The following is a 16,079-nucleotide window of genomic DNA, read 5'->3' as shown; positions in this document are numbered from 1 at the left end:
AAAGCTTCATAATTTCATTTTAGTTAAATAAAAAATAATGCATTATAAAACATGAATAAAAGAAAGTACGATCCTATTTCATGCTTTGTATTTAAATAAGCATGAAAAATAGGATGCTATAAAGAGATTCAATGCAACTATGATGTTATTTCTAACTTTTTAAAAAAGAAATACTGATGCTTGTAATAAAATCTTTATAATTGCATTATATTTTTACATACACACATGATCACATACATATACCATACAGTAGGATGCCATTATATACCTTTCATAAAAAGGTTTTATTTTTGTTCTTTAAATCAAATAAAGGTGCCATTTAAAGTATGGTGATATTTCTTACTTTGTGTTTTACAAAGGAATAAATATGATAGAGTTTTGGACTAAATAGGTGTGTTTTAAATTTTTATTTACCAAATAGGTGCAGATTCAAAAATATTTACCAAACAAGTGTAGTTTTAAAATTTTATATTTTTTAAACTTTCATTTTATTTTTACTTATTTTCTTTTAAATATTTTTTGACCTCTTTTTTTTTATAAAAAATTGCTATTTTTATCATTTTTTTTATAAACACCATTTCTTAAAATAATTTGGTAACGTAAAACAAAGATTGTGTCACTACATTTAATTTTTAAATTTTCCAAATTACCATACCGTTCTACAATTTTTTATCATCATCTCTAATTAGTATTTTTTTAATAACAATTTAATAACGTAAAACAAAGATTTTATATCATTCCATACTTAAACTTTTTAATTTTCAAAATTACAATATTGTTTATCAATTTTTTTTTCAATGTAAATTCCATGCAACAGTACTATGTTACCTGAACATTAACATAATGCAATTTAAATTCTATAATGATATCATATAGAAAAAAACCTCAGCAAATATATGAAGAGTTTAGAAAAATATCAACTACCTTCAATAAGTATTTCTTTAACAATTAATCACACCCTTTCATTAGATCTGAAAAAAAAAACCACAAACTATGAGTTAATCATGAATATATATATAACATAAAAGTTTAATTGAAGTTAAATAAACACCAATAATTATACCTAAATAACATAAAAGTTTGTTGGTGCAAATCCGATATCATTCATTCTTGATCTGCTTGCATTTCATATATACAATAGAATAAAAAATCACAAAATCAGAATTTTTATGTGTAAATAGATAGAAAAAGAAAATGCTGAAATGGTTCGTTCAATAAATAAAAAAGCAACATAAATATAACCTGCTAATATTCTAAAACACCAAGTAAAATCAGAGTTTCGTTCAACATCCATGGGATGCACCGTTCCAGTTTTTTGGACCTGAAAAAAACGATTTTTGTGGCTATTGGAGTTTGTTCATTATTATGGAGAAGAAAACTGAAAAATCAAACCAAGTTAGAAAAAAAAAACGAACCTTTCTCTCGTTTGTACTGCACGATCGAAAACCTCAAGATTGTATGAGCCCTAGCACATGGAATCGCAAGCAACACCAAAATCGGTTAAAACAGGACAAAAGGTACGCGATTTTGGCGATCTTTTTGAATTATGGAGAACAAAACTCAAAAACCGAAACAAGTTATAAAAAAAACGAACCTTTCTATCGTTTGTTCCGCACAATCTTCGAAAACTTTTGGATTGTATTAACCATAACACATGAAATCGAAACAAACAAGCAAAATCGGTTAGCACAGGACAAAAGGTAGGGGATTTTGGCGATTTTTTGCGGCTAAGGGCGTTCGTTCGAAATTCTGGAGAACAAAACTCAAAACAAAAAACCAAAATCGAAACAAAAAACCATCTTTAAACCAAAATCGAAACAAAACTCAAAAAAACGAACCTTTCAATCGTTTGTTCCACACAATCTTCGAAAACTTCGAGATTGTATAAACCCTAGCACGTGAAATCGAAACAGACAAGCAAAATCGGTTTGCACAGGACAAACAAAAAACCATCTTTAAACCAAAATCGAAACAAAACTCAAAAAAACGAACCTTTCAATCGTTTGTTCCACACAATCTTCGAAAACTTCGAGATTGTATAAACCCTAGCACTTGAAATCGAAACAGACAAGCAAAATCGGTTAGCACAGGACAAACAAAAAACCATCTTTAAACCAAAATCGAAACAAAACTCAAAAAAACGAACCTTTCAATCGTTTGTTCCACACAATCTTCGAAAACTTCGAGATTGTATAAACCCTAGCACGTGAAATCGAAACAAAAAACCAAAATCGGTTATCACAGGACAAAATGTAGGGGATTTTTGCGAGTGTTTTTTAGGCTGATGGGTTCCAAGTAGGTAACTCGGTGGTTGTAACGACGTTGGTGACGATGGGTAAGGGTATTGAGTGAGATTTAGATGGCGAATGGATTAAGAGAGGAGGAGGAGAGATCTTTGGCTAATTCATGATAGGGTAACGGCGGAATGAGAAAGGAAAGAAGATTAGGTTGTAAATTAGGGCATAATGGATACAAGGATCCGTGTATTTACTTTTCTTGTTTCCTATTGGTTCAAACAATTTCACACGGATTGCAAATATCAAAATCATGACCCTTCATTTTAGATCCAAAGGTCCATAATTGATTTCCTTGATTTTTATGATAAATGTCTTAAACTATAGAGGGCCCACAAAGATAAACTCTTTATAAGATGGTATATATATATATATATATATATATATATATATATATATATATATATATATATATATATATATATATATATATATATATGTTTTGGTTGTTTAAATTGTTAAAGTGGTAAGTTTAGGATTTGTGAAATTGTTAAAGTGGTTGAAATTAATATGTTTAGCTTTGTTAAATTAACTTGGTTATGTGTTATGAGAAAAGTATGTTGCTAGATATAAGGAGGCTGCTATTATTGATGGAAAATGTAAATATGTTGCTATTATGGACAATAAATGTAAATATGTTTCCTATATTTGGTAAAAATAGTAAACAATGTTGCTATTATGGATAATAAAAACAAAGTATGTTGTTATTATGGATAAAAAAATAATTGTGGAGATAGTTTTCCCTAATAGTATTGTTTGATTTAACATTTTTTTTGGTAAAACGAGTACATACATTAGCTAATATTGTTTGCTTTACCATTTTTTTATATATGGGACTTGCAAACCCGATTCGATGAGTCTGAAGCCCGCCATCAACAGGAGTTGGAAGAATTTCGAAAAGAACGTGAGGAATTCAATGAACGTCAAGAAACTATGGAAAAACGTATGGAAGAACTTTAACAATTAGTGTTTAGGGTTTAGTATTTGTAGGTCTTGGTATTTGAAACTTCCCATAGATTAAGTTTATGGATTTGGTAATTGAAACTTTTGTGGATTTGATATTTGAAACTTTCTAGATTAAGTTTATGGATTTGGTAAAAACGTATGGAAGAACTTTAACAATTAGTGTTTAGGGTTTAGCTGCAAAATTTTTGATTTTGTGTAATTTGTAAATATATAGTTTTTGAAATCTATTATGTTACCCACAGACCATCTACATAATCGCCCAAAAAGAATATTTGTGGAAAATCCGTGGGTAAACAATTATGTGGAAAATCTGCGTGTAAACATCCGTGGAAAATTTGTGGGTAATAGAGTCGTGGAAAAGATGTGGGAAATCTTTTTTTGGATACTCCGTGGGTAATCTAGTCGTGGATAAGCCGTGGGAAACTTTGCTCGTGGATAAATTGTGGGTAATTCTGTGGTAAATCTGTGGGTTAATATGTTCGTGGATAATCTGTGAGTAATTCTGAGGATAATCCGTGGGAAAACATTACCCACGAGCTTTTTCCCACGAATCTGGTTTCGTGGAAAATCTGTGGATAAAGACCATTACCCACTGATTACCCACAAATAGGGTCGTGGGTGAAGGTCTTTTTTGTTGTAGTGAATCGACCGATATGAATTTCGGTTGATCCGTATACTGATAAGTTGAAATATTAGAAAAAAAATAACTTCCTCTTATGAAGTCAGATTTAAACGTTCTCTATATGTATAAAATCATTATTATATATACTATAACTTTGGTTAAGATGATGTATGCTAAATTATCTTTTAACAAAAAAAGTTATATATTTAACGTTTATTATTACTAGCTCGAATATGTAGGTGTTACACGACACGACGTTGTGTGTTTTTTTTTTTTCAAGTGATACGAATACGAATTCAAATTTCAGTTTTGTCCAAATTTTATTTTACATCGTGTATTTTTACAGCATCAATTGTCACCCATACTTTTATTATGTTTTACATCCATGGATCATTAAATGCATTTTCATTTAATGAAGCCATGGCATCAAAGGGTTACCTGGTAACTACAAAAAATAATAATAATAAGTTTGTTTTTTTTAATTAATTAATTTATTTATTAAATATATGTTGTTAGAATACGGAAAAGTAAAAATATTAGATCATTTATTAAATTAACCCATTTTTTATTTTAAAAAATCCACACAATATAACCTTATCCAATTAGCTAATTACCTATTATCGGATTTCAGTTTAATCAAATCCAAATTGACTATTCTGTACACCAAAAAAAAGATCAAAGTTATCTAAATAAAATTTAATCTATTTAATACTAATTCAGTTGTTAATAACCGAATGATAAAAGTATAAAAGTTTATAGCTCTATGATTTCAAGTTTCGCATATGTAGAAGATATTTTTCGTTCCACACATTATCCAATTCATTCTAAACTCTTAGGGATACTAAAAATAAATATTCAAGTACCATTGTGTTGTAATATTTCTTTTAATTTTTTTTTAAGTATAGTATCTTGAAATCTTATCCATTTCGTTCCATATTACATCCATGAAAATGTTGGAAACTGAATCTCATAATTGGTATGGATAGTATTAATTCTTTTTTTTCAAGATTTAATAAATCTTCAAGAAAAATAAGCTTAAGTATCATCTTATCTTGTCTTCAACGACATGTATAAATATAGTGTCCAATTCGTATGATTTTGATTTATTCAAAGCTTTTCATCTTCTTAATTACCTCCTTATAGTCATGGTAAGTAAAGCTTAATGAGTTCATCCTATTATTCCAAAACTTTATTGAAATAGTTATAATTAATAATCACTTATATTATTATTATTTCTCGAATGCAGGCTATTGGCAAGACGCTTCTGACTACATGCACCCTGATGATCATTGGATTCATGACTACCACGCAACCTCAAAATGTAGTTAGTTTGGAAATTGATGTTAAGAGCTTTGGAGCTGTAGGAGATGGCATCACCGATGATTCTTTGGTAAACTACAACTTTTATATATACACGTGCGATTTTGAGGCACTTTACTTTTTATAAATTTTATATAAGGTACGTACGTACGTATGTCATGTTCTTATAGGCGGTTGCCCAGGCATGGGATGCAGCATGTAGTTCGACCGGACAATTTAAATTATCTGCCGGAAACTTTGTTGTTCAACCATTGTCTTTCTCGGGTCCATGCAAAGCTCCAACTGTTGTCGTCACTGTAAGTGTAATTAATGAATATTAATCAATTTGTTATTATAGAATTCATGGGATCTTAATTTTGATATGTTTGTAGGTCGTAGGGACTCTTGAAGCACCACCGAAGAACAAGTGGATTAATAACACCGATACTTGGCTTAACTTTCAACACATTGATAATCTTGTTATAACTGGACCTGGACGATTTGATGGTGAAGGGCAGTCTGGTTGGTGGGACTCTTGCAAACAGGTCATGACATCTTTTTATATATTACAATGCAAAAAACAGCAATATATTTTCAATATTCAATTGTTTATTATTTAGATATATATATGGATCTCTTATATGTTTATTATAACGAAATACTTGAACAAATCAATCCAATTTTAACCTTGGAAATTAACTGTGTTCTTCATTCAGATTACCTTATACTTTGATTGATTTTTCATATTAGAGTATTGCAATAACAATAAAGGAAAATGTAAATGATATGATCATAAACAAACAAGTAAAAATTCCATTATATATTTACCCCTATTGCTTAACATTTAAACCTTTTTAACTATATATTGACGTACTGTCGTTTGTTTATGTATTTCAGACTAAAACTTGTGAAAATAACCCCACGGTAAGTGACTCGCTTTTGCAACATCCGAAACAAATTAATTTATTATTTTATTTATCACATACTCGATCGATTTATTTTTTCTTCTAGGCTCTTGGATTTCATAATTGTAATGGCCTTAACCTCACCGGTGTAACCTCTATCAATAGCCCGAAAAATCATATATCTATAAATGGTTGCAATGGAGCCATCATCTCTAACATCAGCATAACCGCGCCAAAGGAGAGTCCCAACACCGACGGCATTGACATATCTGATTCAAGCGGTGTTCATGTCACTGGTGGAAACATTGGGACCGGTACAGATTTCTTGTTGTTTTCAAAAACTAACTTATATCTATATATATGAAAATAATGTAGATAGAAATTAGGATAAAAATGTGCTAATTATACGGATATCATTTAGAAGACAATGGGCTACTCCATCTTCAAACTATAAAATCTTACTAAGACAAAAAAATTTGTAAGTACCATCTTGTAATATAAGGAAATGAAGGTAGAATGCTATGATACATTAAATTATTAATGTATGTTGTCTTTTCTTGCATTTAATATTTTTACTTCATGAAAAGTATTGTTTCTAACACTGTTTTTATTGTTTAGGGGATGATTGTATCGCAATCAACGGTGGTAGCTTCAACATCACTGTTGACGGCCTATTTTGTGGCCCAGGCCATGGCATAAGGTTTGATTAACAACATTCGATCACAACTTAGTCATTAATATATTATATATCATGGTTGTATATAATATAATTATATCCTGATTTAATTAATTACAAAGTTTCTTTTTGTCAAGTGTTGGAAGCCTAGGGAGGAATGGTGCCACTGAAATCGTAAGCAATGTCACAGTTGCCGGCATCACTTTCTCTGATACTCAAAACGGAGTTCGTATTAAAACTGTGCCGGTATTAATTAAATTCTAAATATTAACTCCGTTTTAACCCCATTTAAAAAACTCAATATTAATCTTAACAGTGAAATTGATTCTTTGGTCGTTTGTTTCTTTTAGGGAGGATCCGGATCTGCAAGCCTAATAACATTTAGTAACATACAGATGAGGTGTGTCCAACATCCGATCATATTAAGTCAATTTTATTGCCCTCATATCGATCCTACCGAATGCAAAGATAACGTAAATTATTATATCTCGCTAAATTTTTATTCTTTTTGTTAATTGAACCATTCATTTACGCATGCATGTTGGCTTTTTTGGCTATGAACAGCCACCTGTAGTTGAAATAAGCGGTGTTACGTTCATGGATATTAATGGAACTTCTTCAACACCTGATGCAATCGACATTAACTGCAGCAAAAATCCTAAGACTTGTGCAGGCATCACCCTTGAGCGGATCAACATACAACCAATCAACTCATCCGTCAAAGTTGCATCGACTTGTAAAAATACTCAAGCTCGCATTATGGGGCCCGTGTTTCCTCCTGTACTTTGCACTCAGCCGAGCTTTATCATGATGCTTTTGGATCTTGATTATAACAAGAAGACCGTGCATGAAATAGCAACAAACTAAAAACCTTATTGCTGAGTTGCGTAGTCTTAAATTCTACTCTGCACATAGAACTAGATTTGGTTTTTATATTTTTATAGATATATAGATGATCGCTTGCATATGGAATAGCTAATCATCAACATTGGTGTTTTTGGAGTAAACTTCATGAATATAAATAAATTTCTTATAACGTAATAGCCTAAAACATCCTCTGATCGTATAGTCCCGATAAAAACATTCCACACTCATTTTGATTGATCAAGAATTTTAATCTATAGAAATAACAGATCACTAAATGATATTTGTTGTCTTTTTAACTTAAAATCTGGTTAATATGTTCTTGATGATAAACAAAATAAATATTAATTAAATAATAACATAATGTTTTTATATCCTTCTCCAGGGCTACGGTGGTAGTGTCCGCATAAAACTTTAATTATCTAATGAGTAATTTAGCAATAAAAATTACTTTTTTATTATACTAGTGATCCGCGTAAAAAGCAGGGAAAGATATAAAAAATAGGGAAATGACATATATGCCCTATTATGTTTATAGTGTTACCCATTTTATTTAGCACTTAACTTATTTTGTAGCTTTATAATGGAACGAATTACACTTTGTCGGGTCGATTAGGTACTTTTGTACAAAATGAAGGGGTCTTCAGGTTACCCTTTACCACATCAGATGTGTGTTGACCAATTATTCATTAACCCATTACTATTCATCTTCTTCGCCCCACTTTTTTTATTTCTAAATCGTCCAATAGAGAGCCTTGTTATTGCCGTTCTGTTGTCGGATCGACAACTTCTCGTCTCCTATCACAACAAAAAATGCAGCCTTTAGCGGCGACAAAAGGCTACCAATGGTCATGTAGCAATCATTTTAGCCTTGGGTTTGGTGACGTCGGGATTCGATGCATGGAACCGATCGGGTAGATCAGAAAATTGTTAGAGTCACAGTGGCATGATAACTAGTTGCAACTAGTTCCAGAGAAGGATTTCGTTCAGAAGTCGTGTGAGGCGACTAAGTGGGAGTCCTTTGGCTCCGCAGACGGGCCGGAACCCGGTATTTCAGATGATTGGTGAACGAATTGAGACCAGGGAGGTCTCGTTAGATTTTGGAAAGCAGCCATGTGGCAACATACTGCTTCAGGCAGTTCAATGTTCGGGCAGTTTCAACATTTGGGCAGTATTGGTATTTGTGTTTTGGGTTGCAAGTATGGACGAAACAATGGATTCCTTGGGATATGCTAAGTCAATCGCAGCGGGATTATCTGAGCCTTAGCCAACTATAAATGATATGCAAGGATATTTGGGTCTGTGGCCCTGTTTTATAGTGGGAACCGCGAGTGATCAGAAGTTAAGTAGTCAGTTGTGGGATAAACGGACTAGATTCAACGATAATGATTCTGTACGAGTGGTCTGTCAGGGATCCAGACCATCTCGGGACAGCGGATTCCGGACATAGTACATATGATGTTGTTGCGAGGAACTCATTCACTTACGGATTTTAGGGATTACGAAGATTGGTACCGACTACCCTGAGAAGGCTAGGGTGTGCCTAGGGTGGTGACCATGTTACTAGAATGTTTGGGCGTGTAAGAAATTATAAGGAATGATTTCGAGGACGAAAGCTAATTGAAGTAGGGGAGAGTTGTAACACCCCATTTATTAAATAGAGAAATAAATGAATTAATGAACGAAGAGTAGCCCTAAAATAAATAATTATATAACAAAGGATGGTCTCGAGGGGATAATTGCCATAAATTTAGAAGTTGAGAGCTGAAGGGTAAATTCTGGACCTTAATTGAAAAGAATTTGTCAAGCAAGGGGCGGTTTTGTAAATTTTGTATTAGTTTTGTAAAGATTTTAGAAGATAAGGGCAGTTTAGTAAATCCGGACTTATTATGAAAGAAATTTATGGATTCAGGGTTTAAATGGTAAATATTGGCCTTGCTTTGATAGAAAATGTGAAGGGAGGGACTGTTATTGTTAATATGGCAAACATTTAGATGGAGCGGGTATTTATGGGTTCAAAACCCTACCCCTAGGAACGGGAAGTCAGCCGCCAACATCACCTTGTATCCCCTCCACCCGACCTCTGCCTCCAGCTTCCTTATCGCCACCTTGCGCCACCAAATCACCAAGGAAACACCACCTCGGTTGGGGTTCCAAACCACCGGAGCAACCAACTCTCGCTCACCCTAACGCCGGGGAAATGAAGTCGCGAGCCCGCTACCGCCGCCCACTCGCCATCAGACGCCATGACGCCGCTGTTACGTTGAGCATTGCTGCCATCGCAGCTCCGCTACCGAAAACGATATGTTCGGCCGGGTTGGCCGCCAAGATCGAAGACGAAGTGAGCATTGTTTCTGCGAGAGTCGGAAGCGACCGGAATCTGCTGGTAAGCCCATCTGCCACCTTCCCATCTCTCCTCTCCTTCGCTATTCTCGGCGTTTTGGCACCGTATACGTCGGTTGTTGCCGCCGGCAACCCTTTAGTCGCCGTTTTAGGCCGCTGCCGCTATTGGTCGCCGTTTCTGCGACATTACGGCGATGTCCTGCCACGTTGTGGGTGGCCGAATGAGTGAGTGTTCGCCGTTAGGGGTTGTTCCAAAAGCTAATAGTAAAGCATATATATTTTGTGGGCAGGAATCAAGAGACCATCGCCACCACCGTGAGGTGGTGGCTGCCATCCCAAATTCGCTGCTGTCACCGCCAAGAGCCACCAGGTGGGTGGCTGGAATGTCTAGTGCAACATGAAGTGTGTGAATGTGTGTTTGGTGTAGTTGGAAGACCGAGAACCGCCACTACCACCACTCGCCACCGCCGACCACCACAAGGTGGTTATGTGTGTGTATTTAGCATTAGTGTGTGTGTTTATTTTGGTGATTGGCATTGTAAATTGTAACAAAAATGGAATAATGGAAAGAAATGTCAAAACCACCACCGTGAGGTAGTGGCTGCCGCCTCCTGCCGCCACCGGCCGCCGTGTCAGGTGGCGGTGTGCTTCGCCTTGTTGTGTTTGATTAGTTTGGGGTGTTGGAAACCCTAATGGGCACAATAAAGCCCTAATTGACCTAAAAGACCAAACATGTGACTAATGGGCCTAATGAGACCCTAATGGGCCTAAGGAACCCTAATTGGTCAAAGGACCTAACTATTGGGCCTATTGGGCTAAGATGGGGTTGGAAACCCTAATTAGGGTTTAGAAAACCCTAATATAGGATATATGGGCTTTCGATTGATCAGGAACCACACTAGAATCATTTACTAAATTAAAATATAAATTAATAACCAATTGTAATTAACCTAAGGCCATATTGGACTTAATGCATTAAGTCATTAATGAGTTAAGTGAGGAACACTTAACCCTAATCATCATTTTATGTGAAAACCCTAATTTCACTTGGGTTTATTGTTGGGCCTTTCTATTGGGCCTTGATGATTGGGTAATTAGCAAATGGACTAGAATAATTAATGGGCTTTGAGGTAAGTCCCATATGAGGGTGTGGGCCCAAGTTGGAAAATTGGGCCATAGATGGGCCTTAGTTGCGCCTTAATGATTATATGATATTGGACCATTAGAATGTCAAATCTTGGTCTGGAATAAATGGTTGGGCCTTAGAGTGAGACCATGTAAAGGTTTGGGCCTAATTGGGAAAATTGGGCCATATATTGGGCCTTGATTCACAGATTGACCTTTGGGCCTTTGGATTGGGCCTTGAGCTTGAATCAAGCTAAGATGGGGGTAAAGTAGTCTTTTACCCCAAGCATGGACTTATGATTTCTGTGTTGGGACCCAATTATTAATTGGGTGATGTTTGATATTGACAGTTCGAGAATCTGTCAACCAGCAGCTGGGATTGGGTCTACGGGACTTCAGCAGTGTGAGGTGAGTTACCTTCCAGTAGCAGTGGGTCTACAGCCACAATGCCGGCCCACCAGTAGGAGTTGTATGTTAGATGATTGTCTTTGTGATATTCATCTTGGTTTGGTACTACCTGATATGTTTATGTGCTAGCATGATATGTTATATGTGATAGTGGTAGTAGGAGGGGAATAGTCCCCAAGTTCAGTTGTTAGGACCGAAGAGTAGGTCGGGCACCCCAAAATTTGCTGACAGTATGTTTATGCTATGATATTATGTGGTAGTAGTATTAGGTGAAATAGTCCCCGTATGTCGGTCATCAGAACCGACGGGTAAGTCAAGCACCCCAAAACGGCTTGACCTGGATAGGTAAGGCACCCCAGAATTGTCTGGCAGTATATGTGTGTTATATTATTACATGGTAGTGGTAGGGGGTGAAATAGTCCCCGGTAGTCGGGTGAAGTAGACCGACAGGTAAGTCAAGCACCCCAGAATGGCTTGACCTGGGTAAGTCAAGCACCCCAGAATGGCTTGACCTGGGTAAGTCAGGCACCCCATAATTGCCTGACAGTATGTTATTGTATGGTGTGTGGTATGATGGGGGAACTCACTAAGCTTCGTGCTTACGGTTTACAATTTTGGTTTCAGGTACTCGTTTTCAAAGGAAAGGAGCCGGCTCGATCGCAACGCATCAGACTATGGTTTTCCGAACATGAGATCTTTGGGATTACACTCTGATATTGTTTTATGATAACATATTTTGATTATTTCTACTTTGGTTTTGACATGACATGATATTATGGATGTTTTCTTTTACTGTTGGTTTTATAATAACCTATTTAAAAATGAAAATTTTAGCCTCGAATTTTGGGATGTTACAAGTTGGTATCAGAGCCTTGGTTTGAGGGAGTTGGGCACACTCTCGTGTGTGTCTGAACTCAAACTAAGGACTTGGTATGAAATTTTTCAAAAGTAAAATCACTTTATAAAAAGAAGTTTGAAAAGAGAAAAGAACTTTGAAAAGAACAAGGTGTGTGATGCGTGCAATTAGCCAAGCTCAAGTAAGTTTTCCCCAAGATACCCATACATGTTATGATATGTTATGATATGATATGATTATGAGAACTACATGCTAGATTAGGGCTAAGGATCCAGGAGGATTCCTTATATGCCTATTGTATGTGCTTGTAGACCTGCATGCTAGTACTGATCAGTCAGTGATAGGATAGCCTGTTTAGGTTATGCCTGATTGTATGAGCCTTTGAATTGCATGTACAGATTCCTGATTATAGGATAGAATGGTTTGATTGGAATATGATGGTTATATTTTTCCATTGTCTTAATGCTGTTTTCTTTGTGCTTTGTGGGACTCTTAGTAATGTGAGCTAGCTATTAAGTGAATATGCTAAGTCACATGTGGCACAGGCTGGATAATCTCATTGTGATAGATTTGACCCTATTACGCAACGCTTGTCTGAGTCCAACCGTTCTAGAGATGAGTCTATTACTCGAAGGATTATCTGATCTCTGTTACATGTGGCTATATTCATGAGGTAGCTAGTTGACATTACTAGGAATCTTTCAGCGGCTGAGGACTGGGTGAGTTCAGGAACCTAGGAAATCCTAGGATATGTTTCAGTGGGTTAGTAGTAAGGTTCAGTGAGACTTGGGTGTACTAGTTTGAGGAAGTGACTTGGAGGATTCAGGAGGATTGCTGAGGAAAGTATGGATAGGTGTGGAAGGTAGTATTGGGCCCATACTAATGAAAGAACAGGATCCATACTCGAATCAGTGAGAGTCTTGGAGAATCTGAGAAGCGTCGGGGAGAAGTTTTTTGACCCGGTTTGGGGACAGAGGATGTTCCAGTTGTTTCAGCTTAGCCATTGGAAAGTGAACTAGTGAGCGTGACAGGGTGTTAGACCCTGAAGGATATAATTTCCAAGAAGTTGCAGATGCGAGATCGATTTGGAGCACCCTAGAAAGAGAGGGTTGTGCCTGGTGCGTATAGTAGAGGGTCTCGGGAAGATACCCATGACTTCTGATCATCGGGTGAAAGACCAGCAGGGCCGGAGTCAGTGCAACACGCACGAAAAAGTGCACAAGGGAGTTTGTCGCTCCAAGGGTTTAGGCTGCTATAGATGTTGCAGGGTTGATCATGTCAGCTGGAGGTGATTAGGATTCCTCCAGATGTTGCGGGTATGTCATCTTTTACTGCTACTAGGTGGGTTGGGATTCCTATCGCTTTGGAATTGTGAGTGAGGTTGGATAAGTCAGATCTCGGGTCGATTTTCTGCTAGTGTTTGGGTTATCAAGGATCATATATGCCATCCTGCATGCCGAAAGTTCCTTGATGAACCCACAGAGGGACGCATCTTGCGGAGTGGATTCCGCGCGTACCGTTATCATTCCGGGTCTTTGTCGGGATCTATGCAAGAGTATTATTTAGAGGATACTCGGTCAGGGTTAGAGTGATAGTTATCCAATGAAGTCAGCGTTCGGTGGTTCTATCATTGTTCAGGTGTGGTCGACAATTGTCTATGGATGAACTTTGGAGTTCAAGCCACTACCGTTCCTAGGACAGGAGTTGTAACATGAAGAGGGTAGTGTCAGTTGTGAGTGTTAGATGCATGGGTGTTCTGTCATTGGATGTTCAAGAGAGTTTCATTTCTCGTGTGGGATATGTTCGGTTAGAGTTCAGTGGTGCTGCGAGATTGGAAGTGGGAACGAGGACTCGTCAGAGAGTGAAGATTAAGGTCTCTAGTTGTCAGCATGAGAGGTGGATTGAGGTATCAGACTAGACCAGTTTTCAAGAGTACTCGTCAAGATTTCAGAGGATGGGTGATCTTAAGGTTTAACTGGTAAGTGATCGCTAGTGTTGGTAAGCACAGGTTGTCAGCAGTGGATGATTAAAAGGCAAGAAGGATTGGGAATCCTTCAATTCTCACGTACCGTGAAGACTTAGTCGAATCTAATTGGGGGAGAGACTTTTTGTAAAGTTCTCAAAATGTGAGTTCTAGTTGTGCGAGGTGCAATCTCTTGGGCACCTTGTCGACCAGAAGGGTATTCTGGTCGATCCGGCCAAGATAGAGGTCGTGATGCAGTGGGATATTCTGAGGTCTCCAACTGAGATTCGGAGTTTCCTGGGCCTAGCGGGTTATTACCGGAGAGTTATGCGGGACTTCTACGAGATTGTGATTCCTTTGGCCGACTGACCAAGAAGTCGGTGGCCTTTTAGTTGGGGCGCCTGAGCAGCAGGCATCCTTCAAGACTCTCAGACAGCAGGTTTCGGGAACCAGGGTAGAGCTCCAGTTAGGACTCAAGTTCAGTTGTGTGTTAGGTGGAGTGCGTGTTCGACCCAGTATCGGAAGTGTTGTAAGACTACGGGGGTAGCTGTAGCATTCACTAACAGTCAATTAGCATGGAAGGTGTTGTAAGTCTACGGGTATAGCCGTAGCATTCACCAGGTTGGCAGATAGTGTGAGGAGTGTTGTAAGTCTGCGGGTGTAGCCGTAGCATTCACTAGCAGCAGATAGTGTGAGGGGTGTTGTAAGTCTGCGGGTGTAGTGTCACACCCCCAGCCATCGGCGGAAACACCGGGTAGTGTAACGTTATTCTTCGTATCATAGTTATATAACATACATTGAACAATACTAAAGAAAATACATACCTTTATTGATAACTGAAAGTTACATAACTGTTTTTCTAGGACCTATTACATAATATCCGACTATGGCATACTTCTTAATGAACAGAAAGGTAATAGTAAATCTTCTTCTGTTCGAATACATACCAGCTTTTTAAGTTCCTGAAAACACATGCATTTTAAAAATACGTCAACATAAAGTTGGTGAGTCCACAGGTTTTGACTCCATAAAATAATACATTTTCCACATTTCAAAGTATAGTTTTGAAAGTATCATTTTGACTCTCCATCATTTAGTATGTATATTAGGTATAATAGTTTACTTATCAATTAAGTGTTATACCTAAACATTCCTTAATCCTAAGGTATAAGTAGGGGAAACTTATACTTAACATTACTACTTGTATACGACAAAGTATAATGTTTCTAACAATTTGCTACCATGAGCCTGTAACCGCTGCTATGACATAATACCTCTGATAGAACACACTCATGATTTACCATGAGAAACAAACACACTCATGATTTACCATGAGAAACAACACCGTACGCTTCATCGACGCCGGAACAACAACAAATAAAAGGATAGTTCGTCACTTGCTTTTGGTTGACTGTAGCTAACAGTCACAAGTGGGGTGGTCAACCCGTATACTAATTATACACGACTTCCTCGCTCACACGGGATTAACGGTTACAGTTCAGAGGATTTCCACTAAGATCCCCAATCTTAGTTGATGAATACAATTACTCATGTAGACTTTGACGGCTTCCTATAGCTCTAACAATAAAAACATCTTTATGTCTAAAACCCTAAGTTACTAGACTATGCTTTTAAACATTACTCCTAACTTCATAATATTTAGGCAGTATAACAGCTATATCTTGAAGTAAAACCAGGTTTTATCTTGACCTAAAACCAATAATAACAACATATAACGTTCCTAGTTTTATCTTGACA

At 36.8% G+C, this 16,079-nt stretch overlaps 1 protein-coding gene across 1 annotated transcript; it reads left to right on the top strand.

Annotated features, from left to right (window-relative positions):
* The first annotated feature begins 3,147 nt into the window (after window positions 1-3,147).
* LOC145164894 (polygalacturonase ADPG2-like) lies at window positions 3,148-7,629 on the top strand. The gene is made up of 14 exons (XM_079083553.1): window positions 3,148-3,237; window positions 3,371-3,388; window positions 3,475-3,601; window positions 4,229-4,323; window positions 5,129-5,272; window positions 5,373-5,498; window positions 5,574-5,726; window positions 5,932-5,985; window positions 6,079-6,105; window positions 6,193-6,400; window positions 6,705-6,786; window positions 6,900-7,008; window positions 7,113-7,235; window positions 7,327-7,629. The coding sequence occupies exons 1-14, from the start codon at window positions 3,148-3,150 to the stop codon at window positions 7,627-7,629; spliced, it is 1,659 nt and encodes a 552-aa protein (XP_078939679.1).
* The last annotated feature ends 8,450 nt before the right edge of the window (window positions 7,630-16,079 follow it).

This window comes from Lactuca virosa, chromosome 3, assembly GCF_052849685.1.
Source record: "Lactuca virosa cultivar CGN04683 chromosome 3, Lactuca_virosa_CGN04683_v6, whole genome shotgun sequence".
NCBI classification, from domain to species: domain Eukaryota; kingdom Viridiplantae; phylum Streptophyta; class Magnoliopsida; order Asterales; family Asteraceae; genus Lactuca; species Lactuca virosa.
This window is presented reverse-complemented; position numbering and strand designations above follow the sequence as displayed.

Bases quoted from the DNA above. Each gene is read 5' to 3' on its own strand.
- LOC145164894 (XM_079083553.1), top strand. From the start codon at position 3,148: ATGAGTCTGAAGCCCGCCATCAACAGGAGTTGGAAGAATTTCGAAAAG. The intron at 5,273-5,372 runs GTAAACTACAAC...ATGTTCTTATAG, and splicing joins GCATCACCGATGATTCTTTG to GCGGTTGCCCAGGCATGGGA. The intron at 6,401-6,704 runs GTACAGATTTCT...TTTATTGTTTAG, and splicing joins TGGTGGAAACATTGGGACCG to GGGATGATTGTATCGCAATC.